The 14437-nt window shown below is 41.1% G+C and overlaps 1 protein-coding gene across 1 annotated transcript in view; it reads right to left on the reverse strand.

Annotated features, from left to right (window-relative positions):
• Positions 1-11880: 11880 nt before the first annotated feature.
• The window catches only part of LOC120313633 (protein eyes shut homolog), a gene marked incomplete at its 3' end in the record, with an annotated part of 125776 nt that continues 123219 nt past the window's right edge, over positions 11881-14437 (reverse strand). Inside the window, exon 12 of the mRNA XM_039355728.1 lies at positions 11881-12042. Within this exon, the coding sequence (XP_039211662.1) occupies positions 11881-12042 (162 nt within the window). The remainder of the gene's footprint in view (positions 12043-14437) is intronic.

Below are 14437 nucleotides of genomic sequence, written 5' to 3' on the forward strand. Positions count from 1 at the left end.
TTCCTCCAATGGGATTTTCCCATGTATTTTACCAGGTAACATAGATAGGGCGGTCTAGAATGGTTAGTGCCCTCCTAACCTTACCCAAGCACTCCGAGTTTGTTGACAATGTCCATTTTGCTCTATGAGTTCATGGTGACCTAACCCTAACCCTAGGTTGAATTTTCCTCCAATGGGATTTTCCCATGTATTTTGCCAGATAACATAGATAGGGCAGAGTAGAAAATTTAGTGCCCTCCTAACCTTATCCAAGCACTCTGAGTTTGTTGGTCATTTCCATTTTCCTCTATGAGTTCATGGTGACCTAACCTCAATCCTAAATGGAATTTTCTTCCAATGGGATTTTCCCATGTATTTTTCCAGGAAATATAGATAGGGCAGACTAGTAACGTCAGTGCCCTCCTAACCATATCCAAGCACTCCAAGTTTATTGGTGATGTCCAGTTTGTTCTTCGAGTTCATGATAACCTAATCCTAACCCTAGGGGAATTTTCATCTAATAGTATTTTCCCATGTATTTTGCCAGGAAACATAGACAGGGCAGACTAGTAACGTCAGTGCACGCCTAACCATGTCCAAGCACTCCAAGTTTGTTGGTGATGTCCATTTTGCTCTTCAAGTTCATGGTGACCTAACCCTAACCCTAAGTGGAATTTTGCTTCAATGGAATTTTCCCATGTATTTTAACAGGTAACATAGATAGGGAAGACTAGAAAGGTTAGTGCCCTCCTAACCTTACCCAAGCACTCTGATCTTGTTGGCAATGACAATTTTGGTCTCTGAGTTCATGGTGACCTAACTCTAACTGTAAATGGAATTTTCCTCCATTGGGATTTTCCCAATTATTTTGCCAGGAAACAGAAATAGTGCAGATGGGAAAACTCAGTGCCCTCCTAACCATATCCAAGCACTCCACGTTTGGAGGAAAATAACACCTAGGGTTAGGGTTAGGTCAACATGAACTAATCCAGGAAAATGGACATCACCAACAAACTTGGAGGGCTTGGATATGGCTAGGAGGTCACTGACTTTTCTAGTTTGCTCTAACTATGTTTCCTGGCAAAATACATGGGAAAATCCTATTGGAGGAAAATTCCACCTAGGGTGAGGGTTAGGTCACCATGAACTCGAACAGCAAAATGGAAATTGTCAACAAACTCAGAGTGGCTTGGGCAAGGTTAGGAAGGCACTAACCATTCTAGTCTGCTCTATCTATGTTACGTGATAAAATATAGGGGAAAATACCATTGGAGGAAAATTCCAGTTAGGTTAGGGTCAGGTCTCCATGAACTAATCCAGGAAAATGGACATCACCAATAAACTTGGAGTGCTTGGATATGGTTAGGAGTTCACTGACCTTTCTAGTCTGCCCTAAGTATGTTACGTGATAAAATAGAGGGGAAAATACCATTGGAGGAAAATTCCAGTTAGGGTTAGGGTTAGGTCACCATGAACTCATAGAGCAAAATGGACATTGTCAACCAACTCGGAGTGCTTGGGTAAGGTTAGGAGGGCACTAACCATTCTAGTCTGCCCTATCTATGTTACCTGATAAAATACATGGAAAAATCCCATTGGAGGAAAATTCAACCTAGGGTTAGGGTTAGGTCTCCATGAACTCATAGAGCAAAATGGCCATCGCCAAGAAACTTGGAGTGCTTGGATATGGTTAGGAGGGCACTGAGTTTTCTCATCTGCCCTATCTATGTTTCCTGGCAAAATACATGGGAAAATCCCATTGGAGGAAAATTCCACTTAGGTTAGAGTTAGGTCACCATGAACTCGAAGAGTTAAATGGACATCACCAACAAACTTGGAGTGCTTGGATATGGTTAGAAGGGCATTGACCTGTCTAATCTGCCCTATCTATGTTTCCTGGCAAAATACATGGGAAAATCCCATTGGAGGAAAATTCAACCTAGGGTTAGGGTTAGGTCACCATGAACTCATAGAGCAAAATGGACATCACCAAGAAACTTGGAGTGGTTGGATATGGTTAGGAGGGCACTGAGTTTTCTCATCTGCCCTATCTATGTTTCCTGGCAAAATACATGGGAAAATCCCATTGGAGGAAAATTCCACTTAGGTTAGGGTTAGGTCACCATGAACTCGTAGAGCAAAATGGACATTGCCAACAAACTTGGAGTGCTTGGATATGGTTAGGAGGGCACTTACAATACTAGTCTGCCCTGTCTATGTTTCCTGGCAAAATACATGGGAAAAACCCATCGGAGGAAAATTCAACCTAGGGTTAGGGTTAGGTCACCATGAACTCGAAGAGCAAAATGGACATCACCAACAAACTTGGAATTCTTGGATATGGTTAGGAGGGCACTGAGTTTTCTCGTCTGCCCTATCTATGTTTCCTTGTAAAATACATAGAAAAATCCCATTGAAGCAAAATTCCATTTAGGATTGGAGTTAGGTCACCATGAACTAATCCAGGAAAATGGACATCACCAACAAACTTGGAGTGCTTGGATACGGTTAGGAGGTCACTGAGTTTTCTCGTCTGCCCTATCTATGTTTCCTTGTAAAATACATTGGAAAATACCATTGGAGGAAAATTCCACTTAGGGTTAGGGTTAGATCACTATGAACTTGTAGAGCAAAATGGATATGGTTAGGAGGGCAGGGACGTTACTAGTCTGCCTTAACTATGTTTCCTGGCAAAACACATGGGAAAATCCCATTGGAGGAAAATTCCACTTAGTGTTAGGGTTTGGTCACTAAGAAATCAGACACCAAATTTGCCAACAAGTTTGGAGTGCTTGGGTAAGGTTAGAAGGGAACTAACCTTTCTATTCTGCCCTATCTATATTACCTAGTAAAATACATGGGAAAATTCCATTGAAGCAAAATTCCACTTAGGGTTAGGGTTAGGTCACCATGAACTCGTAGAGCAAAACGGACATCACCAACAAACTTGGAGTGCTTGAATATGGTTAGGAGGGCACTGATATTACTAGTCTGCCCTGTCTATGTTTCCTGGCAAAATACACGGGAAAATCCTATTGGAGGAAAATTCCACTTAGATTAGGTTTAGGTCATCATGAACTCGAAGAGTAAAATGGACATCTTGGATATGGTTAGGAGGGCACTGAGTTTTCTCATCTGCCCTATCTATGTTTCCTTGTAAAATATATAGGAAAATACCATTGGAGGAAAATTCCACCTAGGGTTAGGGTTAGGTCACCATGAACGCAAAAAGCAAAATGGCATCGCCAACAAACTTGTCGTGCTTGGATATGGTTAGGAGGGCACTGACCTATCTAATCTGCCCTATCTATATTTCCTGGCAAAATACATGGGAAAATCCTATTGGAGGAAAATTCAACCTAGGGTTAGGGTTAGGTCACCATGAACTCGTAGAGCAAAACGGACATTGCCAACAAACCTGGAGTGCTTTGATATGGTGAGGAGGGCACTTACATTACTAATCTGCCCTGTCTATGTTTCCTGGCAAAATACATGGGAAAATCCTATTGGAGTTAAATTCCACTTAGGTTAGGGTTAGGTCAGCATGAACTCGAAGAGCAAAATGGACATCATCAACAAACTTGCAGTTCTTGGATATGGTTAGGAGGGCACTGAGTTTTCTCGTCTGCCCTATCTATGTTTCCTTGTAAAATACATAGGAAAATCCCATTGAAGCAAAATTCCACTTAGGATTAGAGTTAGGTCACGATGAACTAATCCAGGAAAATGGACATCACCAACAAACCTGGAGTGCTTGGATATGGTTAGGAGGTCACTGACTTTTCTAGTCTGGCCTAACTATGTTTCCTGGCAAAATACATGGGAAAATCCTATTGGAGGAAAATTCCACCTACGGTTAGGGATAGGTCACCATGAACTCAGAGACCAAAACTGACATTGCTAAGAAGTTCGGAGTCCTTGGGTAAGGTTAGGAGGGCACTAAACTTTCTAGTCTACCCTATCTATGTTACTGGTAAAATACATGGGAAAATTCCATTGAAGTAAAATTCCACCTAGGGTTCGGGTTAGGTCACCAAGAACTCAGAGACCAAAATTGACATTGCCAAGAAGTTTGGAGTCCTTGGGTAAGGTTAGGAGGGCACTAAACTTTCTAGTCTACCCTATCTATGTTACTGGTAAAATACATGGGAAAATTCCATTGAAGTAAAATTCCACTTAGGGTTAGGGTTAGGTCACCATGAACTCGTAGAGTAAAATTGATATTGGTAAGAAACATGCAGTGCTTGGGTATAGTTAGGAGGGCACTGATTTTTCTAGTCTACCTTTTCTATGTTTCCTGGCAAAATACATGGGAAAATCCCATTGGAGTAAAATTCCACTTAGGGTTAGGGTTAGGTCACCATGAACTGGTCCAGGAAAATGAACACCACCAACAAACTTGGAATGCTTGGATATGGTTAGGAGGTCACTGACTTTTCTCGTCTGCCCTATCTATGTTTCCTGGCAAAATACATGGGAAAATCCCATTGGAGGAAAATTCCACCTAGGGTTAGGGTTAAGTCACCATGAACTCGTAGAGCAAAATTGACATCACCAAGAAACTTGGAGTGATTGGATATGGTTAAACGGGACTGACGTTACTATTCTGCCCTACCTATGTTTCCTGGCAAAACACATGGGAAAATCCCATTGAAGCAAATTTCCACTTAGGATTAGGGTTAAGTCAATATGAACTCATAGAGGAAAATGGACATTGCAAACAAACCCAGAATGCTTGGGTAAGGTTAGGAGGGAACTGACTTTTCTAGTCTGCCCTATCTATTTTTCCTTGTAAAATACATGGGAAAATCCCATTTGAGGTTAATTCCACTTAGGTTAGGTTTAGGTCAGAATGAACTAGTCCAGGAAAATGGACATCACCAATAAACCTGGAGTGCTTGGATATGGTTAGGAGGGCACTGACTTTTCTCGCCTGCCCTATCTATGTTTCCTTGTAAAATACATGGGAAAATCCCAATGGAGGAAAATTCCACTTAGTGTTAGGGTTAGGTCACCAAGAACTCAGACACCAAAATTGACATTGCCAACAAGTTCTGAGTGCTTGGGTAAGGTTAGGAGGGCTCTAACCTTTCTAGTCTTCCCTATCGATGTTATCTGGTAAAATACATGGGAAAATTCCATTGAAGCAAAATTCCAGTTAGAGTTAGGGTTAGGTCACCATGAACTCGTAGAGCAAAACGGACATCACCAACAAACTTGGAGTTCTTGGATATGGTTAGGAGGACACTGAGTTTTCTCGTCTGCCCTATCTATGTTTCCTTGTAAAATACATTGGAAAATACTATTGGAGGAAAATTCCACTTAGGGTTAGGGTTAGGTCACTATGAACTTGTAGAACAAAATGGATATGGTTAGGAGGGCAGTGACGTTACTAGTCTGCCCTACCTATGTTTCCTGGCAAAGTACATGGGAAAATCCCATTGGAGGAAAATTCCACTTAGGGTTAGGGTTAGATCACCATAAACTTGTAGAACAAAATGGACATTGTCAACAAAGTCAGAGTGCTTGAGTAAGGTTAGGAGGGCACTAACCATTCTAGTCTGCCCTATTTATGTTACCTGATAAAATACATGGGAAAATCCCATTGGAGGAAAATTCAACCTAGGGTTAGGGTTAGGTCACCATGAACTCGTAGAGCAAAATGGACATTTCCAACAAACTTGGAGTGCTTGGATATGGTTAGGAAAGCACTGACTTTTCTCGTCTTCCTTTTCTATGTTTCCTGGCAAAATACATGGGAAAATCCCATTGGAGGAAAATTCCACTTAGGGTTAGGGTTAGGTCACCATGAACTCGTAGAGCAAAATTGACATCACCAAGAAACTTGGAGTGATTGGATATAGTTAAACGGGACTTACGTTACTATTCTGCCCTACCTATGTTTCCTGGCAAAACACATTGGAAAATCCCATTGAAGCAAATTTCCACTTAGGATTAGGGTTAAGTCAATATGAACTCATAGAGGAAAATGGACATTGCAAACGAACTCAGAATGCTTGGGTAAGGTTAGGAGGGAACTGACTTTTCTAGTCTGCCCTATCTATTTTCCTTGTAAAATACATGGGAAAATCCCATTTGAGGTTAATTCCACTTAGGTTAGGTTTAGGTCAAAATGAACTAGTCCAGGAAAATGGACATCACCAATAGACCTGGAGTGCTTGGATATGGTTTGGAGGGCACTGACTTTTCTCGCCTGCCCTATCTATGTTTTCTTGTAAAATACATGGGAAAATCCCAATGGAGGAAAATTCCAGTTACGGTTAGGGTTAGATCACTATGAACCCGTTGAAAAAATGGACATTCTCAAGAAACCTGGACTGCTTGGGTGTAGTTACGAGGGCACTGACTTTTCTAGTCTCCCCTACCTATGTTTCCTGGCAAAATACATGGGAAAATCCCATTGAAGCAAAATTGCACTTAGGATTAGGGTTAGGTCACCATGAACTCATAGAAGAAAATGGACATCGCAAACAAACTCAGAGTGCTTGGGCAAGGTTAGGAGGGCACTGACTTTTCTAGTCTGCCCTATTTTTTCTTGTAAAATATATGGGAAAATCCGATTGGAGAAAAATTCCACTTAGGGTAGGGTTTGGTCATCATGAACTAGTCCAGGAAAATGGACATCACTAACAAAGTTGGAGTGCTTCGTTATGGTTAGGAGGGCACTGACTTTTCTAGTTTGCCCTAACTATGTTTCCTGGCAAAATACATGGAAAAATCCTATTGGAGGAAAATTCCACCTAGGGTTAGATTTAGGTCACCATGAACTCGAAGACCAAAATGGACATCACCAACAAACTTGGAGTGCTTGGATATGGTTAGGAGGGCACTGACTTTTCTATTCTGCCCTATCTATGTTTCCTTGTAAAATACATGGGAAAATACCACTGGAGGAAAATTCCACTTAGGGTTAGGGTTAGGTCACCATGAACTTATAGAGCAAAATTGACATTGCCAACAAATTCGTAGTGCTTTAGTAAGGTTAGGAAGGCACTGCCCTACCTATGTTTCCTGGCAAAATACATGGGAAAATCGCATTGAATCAAAATTCCACTTAGAGTTAGGGTTATGTCACCATGAACTCGTAAAGAAAAATTAACATCGTCAACAAACTCGGATTGCTTGGTTAAGGTGAGGAGGGCATTGACTTTTCTAGGCTGCCCTGTCCATGTTTCGTGGTAAAATACATGGGAAAACCCTTTTGGAGGAAAATTCCACTTAGGTTTAGGGTTAGGTCAACATGAACTCATAGACCAAAATGGACATCGCCAAGAAACTCATAGTGCTTGGATATGGTTAGGAGGCACTAACTTTTCAAGGCTGCCCTATTTATTTTTCCTTGTAAAATACATGGGAAAATCCCATTGGAAAAAAATTCAACTTAGGGTTGGGGTTAGATCACCATGAACTCGTAGAGCAAAATGGACATCGTCAACAAACTCGGAGTGCTTGGGTATAGTTACGAGGGCACTGATTTTACTAGACTGCCCTACCTATGCTTCTTGGTAAAATACATGGGAAAATCCCATTGGAGGAAAATTCCACTGAGGGTTAGGTCACCATGAATTAGTTCAGGAAAATGGACATCGCGAAGAAACCTGGAGTGCTTGGACAAGGGTAGGAGGGCACTAACTTTTCTATGCTGTCCTATCTATATTTCCTGGCAAAACATATGGGAAAATCCCTTTGGAGAAAAATTCCACTTATGTCTAAGTTTAGGTCACCATGAATCCATAGAGGAATATGGACATCACCAAAAAACTTGGAGTGCTTGGATATGATTAGGAGGGCACTGACTTTTCTAGTCTGCCCTATCTATGTTTCCTGGCAAAATAAATGGGAAAATCCCATTGGAGGAAAATTCCATCTAGGGTTAGGGTTAGGTCATTATGAACTCATAGAGCAAAATGGACATTGGCAACAAACTCGGAGTGCTTGTGTAAGGTTAGGAGAGCACTAACCTTTCTAGTCTGCCCTATCTATGTTACCTGGTAAAATACATGGGAAAATCCCATTGAATCAAAATTCCACTTAAAGTTAGGGTTAGGTCACCAAGAACCCGTAGAGGAAAATTGACATTGCCAACAAACTTGGAGTGCTTGGATATGGTTAGGAAAGCACTGACTTTTCTCGTCTGCCCTATCTATGTTTATGGTAAAATAAATGGGTAAATCCAATTTGCGAAATATTCCACTTAGGGTTAGGGTTATGTCACGATGAAGTAGTCCAGGAAAATGGACATTGCCAACAAACCCGGAGTGCTTGGGTAAGATTAGGAGGACACTGTCTTTTCTAGTCTGTCCTATCTACGTTTCCTAGTAAAAAAAAAGGGAAATCACATTGGAGGAAAATTCCACTTAGGGTTAGGGTTAGGTCACCATGAACTCGTAGAGAAGTGGTTCTCAACCTGTGGGTCGCAACCCCATTTGGGGTCAATCGACCATTTCACGGGGGTCGCCAAACAATTCAGTCCGCCATTTTTTCCCCCTTTTCCTTAGCTTTGCTACTCCCTTTTATTCTATTGGCTTTTGAAAGTCAATAGAATAGTCTCTCTTGAATATAGTCTAATTCTATTTGTTTTCAAAAACCAATAGGAATTTTCCAGGCTGTCTCTGCCCTGCTGAGCCCCCCAAAAGCCCTAGTCTGCAAACGGTGCTGCAAGTTGTCTGCGGCGAAGGTGAACTGTCTGGAAGTTTCCACCACTCCCTGCTCAACAACTACTAAAAATGTAAGTAAAAGAGGGCCAGGGGTGGGAGGTGGGAGGCCGGCGGGTGCAGGGAGGGTTGCTGGCACGAGTGGTGTCTGGCAGGTGCCTTTCCTCCCTTGGGCTGGGTCAGTTGGTGGCCCAGCCGGTGGTTGCCCTGCGCCGTCACTGCCCTTGCCAGCTACACCTCTTCGACTTATGACCGGTTGGTGGTCGCGGCATTAAAAAGGTTGAGAATCACTGTTGGAGAGAAAAATGGACATCGTTAATGAACACGGAGTGCTTGGGTATAGTTAGGAGAGCACTGATTTTTCTAGTCTGCCTTAACTATGTTTCCTTGTAAAATACATGGGAAAATTCCATTGGAGGAAAATTCCACTTAGGGTTAGGGTTAGGTCACCATGAACTCATAGAGGTAAATTGACATCGGCTACAAACTCAGAGTGCTTGGGTATAGTTAGGAGGGCAGTGATTTTTCTAGTCTACCTTTTCTATGTTTCCTGGCAAAATACATGGGAAAATCGCATTGGAGGAAAATTCCAGTTAGGGTTAGGATAAGCTTTTCATTCAGACTCTTTTGTGGGCCGCAGTGAAATACATGGGAAAACCCCACTGACAAGAAAATGAAACTAGGGTTAGGGCTAGGGTTCAATCCCTTTGGAGTTAGGGCTGAAAAATGATGTGAGGACAAAATTCTAGGAGGTTGTCAAAGGAAAGAGAACATAATAGCTTTTCATTCAGACTCATTTGTGGGCCGCAGTGAAATACATGGGAAAACCCCATTGACAAGAAAATTAAACTAGGGTTAGGGCTAGGGTTCAATCCCTTTGGAGTTAGGGCTGAAAAATGATGTGAGGACTAGATTCTAGGAGGTTGTCAAAGAAAAGAGAACATAACAGCTTTTCGTTCAGACTCTTTTGTGGGCCGCAGTGAAATACATGGGAAAACCCCATTGACAAGAAAATGAAACTAGGGTTAGGGTTAGGACTAAGTTAGGGTTAGGGTTAGATCCATTTGGACTCTGGCCTGAAAGATGATGCAAGGACTATATTCTGGAATGTTGTCAAAGGAAAGAGAACATAACAGCTTTTCGTTCGGACTCATTTTTGGGCCACAGTGAAATACATGGGAAAATCTCATTGACCAAGAAAATGAAACTAGGGTTAAGGCTAGGATTAGGGTTCGAGCTATTTGGAATCAATGCTGAAAAATGATGTGAGGGCTATATTGTATAAGGTTCTCAAAGAATGAGAATATAACAGCTTTTTGTTCTGACTGTTTTGTGGGCCACAGTGAAATGCATGGGAAAATCCCATTGGCAATTAAAATGAAACTAGGGTTAGGGTTAGGGTTAGATCCCTTTGGAGTTATGGCTGAAAAATGATGTGAGGGCTAGATTCTAGGAGGTTCTCAAAGGAAACAGAACATGTTTTTGTTCAGATCCTTTTGTGGGCCGCAGTGAAATGCATGGGAAAATCCCATTGAAAATTAAAATGAAACTAGGGTTTTGGTTTGAGCTAGGCTAGGGTTATGGTTAGATCCTTTTGGAGTTAGGGCTGAAAGATAATGTAAGGGCTATATTCTGGGATGTTCTCATAGAAAAGTGAACTTAACACCTTTTCGTTTGGACTCTTTTGTGGGCCGCAATGAATCCATGGGAAAATCCCATTGATAATGAAACTAGGTTTGGGGTTAGGGCTAGGTTATGGTTAGTGTTAGATTCCTTTGGAGTCAGGGCTGAAAAATGATGTGAGTGCTATATTCTAGGAGGTTCTCAAAGGAAAGAGAAAAGTAACAGGTTTTTATTTGGACTCTTTTGTGGGCTGCAGTGAAATACACGGGAAAACCCCATTTTCCATGAAAATGAAACTAGGGTTAGTGTTAGGGTCAGGGTTAGGGTCAGGTTTAGATTTAAGCTTAGGGTTAGGTTTAGGCTTAGGCTTCCTTTTGATTCTTTTTCTGTTTACATCAACAGAGCAGTTTTAAGCAGGGATGTCCAAACCTGGCAACTTTAAGAACTTATGAATTTCAACTCCCAGAATTTCCCAACCAGCAAAGTTGCCAAGCTTGGTGACCGGTAGTTTAGAGATTCGGAAGAAGTTTATGAGAAAGGCATCTGGCTGAGCAAAAGCCCCCATTCTCCATCTTTTTGCTGAGACAAAACTTCATGCTTTTAAAACCTTCTTTTCCTTTGTGCAATGTCCTAGATTTTCGTTGCAAAGTTCAGAAGCAAAGAGAATAAATACATTCCATGATCTTACCTTTAACCCCCCCCCCTTATCTTATCCCAGTGAAAAATCTCAAAAATTATTTTATTTCACAAACCTAGAAGCATTTGCACCCATTTTAAAAAATAGCGAGATGAGTAGAATGACAAAAATGGTGGTGGATTTGAATATGAAAAAAAAATGTTTCAATGCTGAGAGGAAATAACTGGCTGGTATATTTTGTCCATCCAAGCATGAGGCATAAGTCAAGCTTGATAGGGCTATAAGCCAAAGGAGGCAGTGGCTTTGATTGTTGGTCCACTGGCTGCATGAATTGGCCTGTTTTTAGTATAAAGTGGTCAAGTTAATCATATACACTATGGTTGGTCACAGAGTCAGCCAGATCGTTAGACTGGATTTGGCATTTTTGTTCACCTACTGAGTCCTTCCCATGGACCTGGGATAGGCAGATTTTGTTTGATGGTGTTAAACTTACAGTCACAAATGTTTTTTTTATCAATTCATGTCAAGGAATTGCACAGCAGCTGTCCAGATGAAGTCAGAGACACTTGACACAAACTTGTTGTCTTTTAAATAAATATAAATAATGTTTAAATTTATAGCCGTCTTTGTCATCATCCAGAAAAGGAAGAACATAAGATAGTCAGGAACACAGGAATATCATGAGGTAAAACTGAAGTATAAAAGGAGAGAGAAAAGGAAATTCTCCCTTTATTCTTACAGCAACCAATCATATCATAGATTGCCTCATGCACTCTCTAATCAACTATTGTAGTAATCAACTACAACTGTGCGTTTTGGCCTATTGTACGCTTTACTGTTCCGGTTACTAAATTCAATACTCTAACAATTCATCTCATGCAAAATCATGATACAGATAAATCAAATCAGGTAATATTTCAATTGACCATTTTTAAAAATCACATTACAGTAGAATGAAAGCCTGACCTGATCGGGGGCTCAAGTGCTGAGCAGTGTAAAAGAGGATGCCATTTCCTGAAGAGGTCTGGAATTGCATCTGAATATGAACCTTGTGTCGAATGTTGAAGGGCTCAAATGACATCCAGGAAGATTTGCTGTTGCTGAATGATGCATCGCTTATGGTTAAGGCTATGAAATATAACAGGAAAGAGATTTCATCTCTAATAATAACAGAATATTTTAAGATTTCTTTAGACCTTACCTAAATACACATACATTAATCCCGACCTAAATTCCTCTCCCTAATTTGCCTTTAATTTACTGCATTTTATACTAGAAACAAGGAGCGGTGAGTAGGGGGTTTGTATGCAACATCTAATGTAGGGCTTTTCAACCAGTGGTACGGGTATCACCCATGGTACATTGGCACCTGGCAGGTGGTACGCACCCATCCTAGAAAAGTGGTAGTGGGGGAGGGGAATGAGCTGAACCAGTGGCAGGACTGCACAAGCCTGAGTGAGAGATGGCTGGAGCTGCAGGGCTGTCAGGGCTCAGCGGAAGCGCCAGGATCAGCACCAGGCTCTAGCTGGAGCTCGGTGCTGATCCTGGTGCTTCTGCTGAGCCCTGAAGAAGCACCAATCAGCTGGAATGTTGCAGCATCTCCAGGGTCTTGGCGACTGATTCATATTTATGACAGTCACAGTGTCCCAGGGTCATATGAAGTGACCAAAAACCTGCTCCAACCACCAAGTAGACAGGGGAAATAAAAACCAAACATTCCCCCACCCCACCCTTGCTGCCAATCCTCAACAGAAATGCTCATAACAATGAAAACCTCGGACAGGAGGAAGAGTGCTGCTGAGTGGGCAGGCAGGTGTCTTGCTCGCTGTGGCTTGGGGGGGAACTTTTTCAGTGCCATTGTAACTTCAAACAGTCACTAAGGAGAAACAGAGGCACAGAACATATTCTCATGGCAAATTGGGGAATACAGCTAAACTGGACTCTTCTCTGAATTTTCTGAACCACACTGATTATGCACAGATTGATGATATTGTATTGAATTGCATCATCTTACTGCATTTTTTCACTGAGGTTAAATGAATCATGATAATCCAATCTTCCAATTCTGCTTGAGAGTAGTATCCAAAGCACTGGGTAGTAACTTTAAAAATGTCATCTTTATGAAATACATATATTTCCTTCCTGTTTCATTAATTAAGCAGGATGCTTGAAAACTGTGTGGAAGAATACTGAGATGTGGAAAATTGTGCTGATATTCGACTGGGACACAAAACATACCATATTTAGAAAATACAGCACTGGCAGTCCTTGTCTTAGGAGCAGAACTGAGCCCGGAATTATGATAACTCATGCCAATCATCAAACAGGTCATCATGTGGCTGAACCAAATTTTACCAACTATTTTGCAGTGGTCATTAAGAGAATGACACAATCACTAAGGGAATGCCATGGTCATCAAGCAAATGTGATGGCCATTGAACAAACCCTTTGTACCCAATAAGCAATTAAAGACTGGTTTCCAGCAAAAAAACTTGGTTAATTATGGTCATGTGACCACAAGACTTTGCAAACAGCTATAAATGAAAGCCAACAGCTATAAATGAAAGCCAGCTGCCAAACTCTTAAAATGCAATCAAGTGACCAAAGGTGTTTTGTGTGTGTGTGCATCAGAACTTGAAACTGAGTGGCAGAGGTCTGTTATAATTTTAACGGTTACTAAATAACTGATTGTAAGTCAAGGACTATCTGTATGGTGTTTCAGGAATTGTTGTAGGTCTGGAAAGTAACTGTTCTTCTTTATCCCTTTATAGAATAACAAGTGTGTTCAAAAGTAAAACTCTGAAACCAACCTGTTCTTCAATGTTAGGACACACAAATCCCATTTGACCAATTAGAATCACAGGACTTTGTTGATTTTACAGGCACTGTAGCTACAACTGTGTCTCTCTTTCCCTCTTGCACTCATTATTCTCCGCCAGGTGCCTTTCAATGCACTATAGGTCACCAATCACATATTTGTTCTTCTAAGTTTATCTGTTGTCATGGATGCTCCTCTCTCTAGATAATAATTTGCATGGCAGCTTTATGCAACCTGCACCCTCCCATTTCATTACAGGAGAGTCGTTTTAACCTTTGACCTCAGAAACATCTGTGAATCTTGAAGTGAATAGCAATGGCAATGTCGCACACGGCAGGTATTTATTGCTCCTCAAAGTTTTTAAACAGAAAAAAAAATCTATGTGTAAAAAAGGAGATGCTGAAGCTCTCCTCTTCCTATTTAAGGTGTTAAGGGTGAGTATCTTTTCCCCTTATGGGAATAGCAGAGAATGATCTGAGCCAGGGAAATGTACAGGTTAATTATGAAAAGCCTGTTGGCTACTTCAATTAAAAAATAATAAAAAAAAATTAGGGAGCCTACTAATGGATTTCTTATGTTTTATAATCTAGTTCCAACAAGAATTGGATACTATATGTATAATGTAAAAGAGTTTCTAGAAATATATGTAACTGAATTAGGCTGCACGGCTTGACAGCCAGGAACTTGAATGTGTGGATCAGTATA

Source organism: Crotalus tigris, unplaced genomic scaffold, assembly GCF_016545835.1.
Source record: "Crotalus tigris isolate CLP2741 ecotype Arizona unplaced genomic scaffold, ASM1654583v1 scf7180000018750.1061991, whole genome shotgun sequence".
In the NCBI taxonomy this organism is placed as follows: domain Eukaryota; kingdom Metazoa; phylum Chordata; class Lepidosauria; order Squamata; family Viperidae; genus Crotalus; species Crotalus tigris.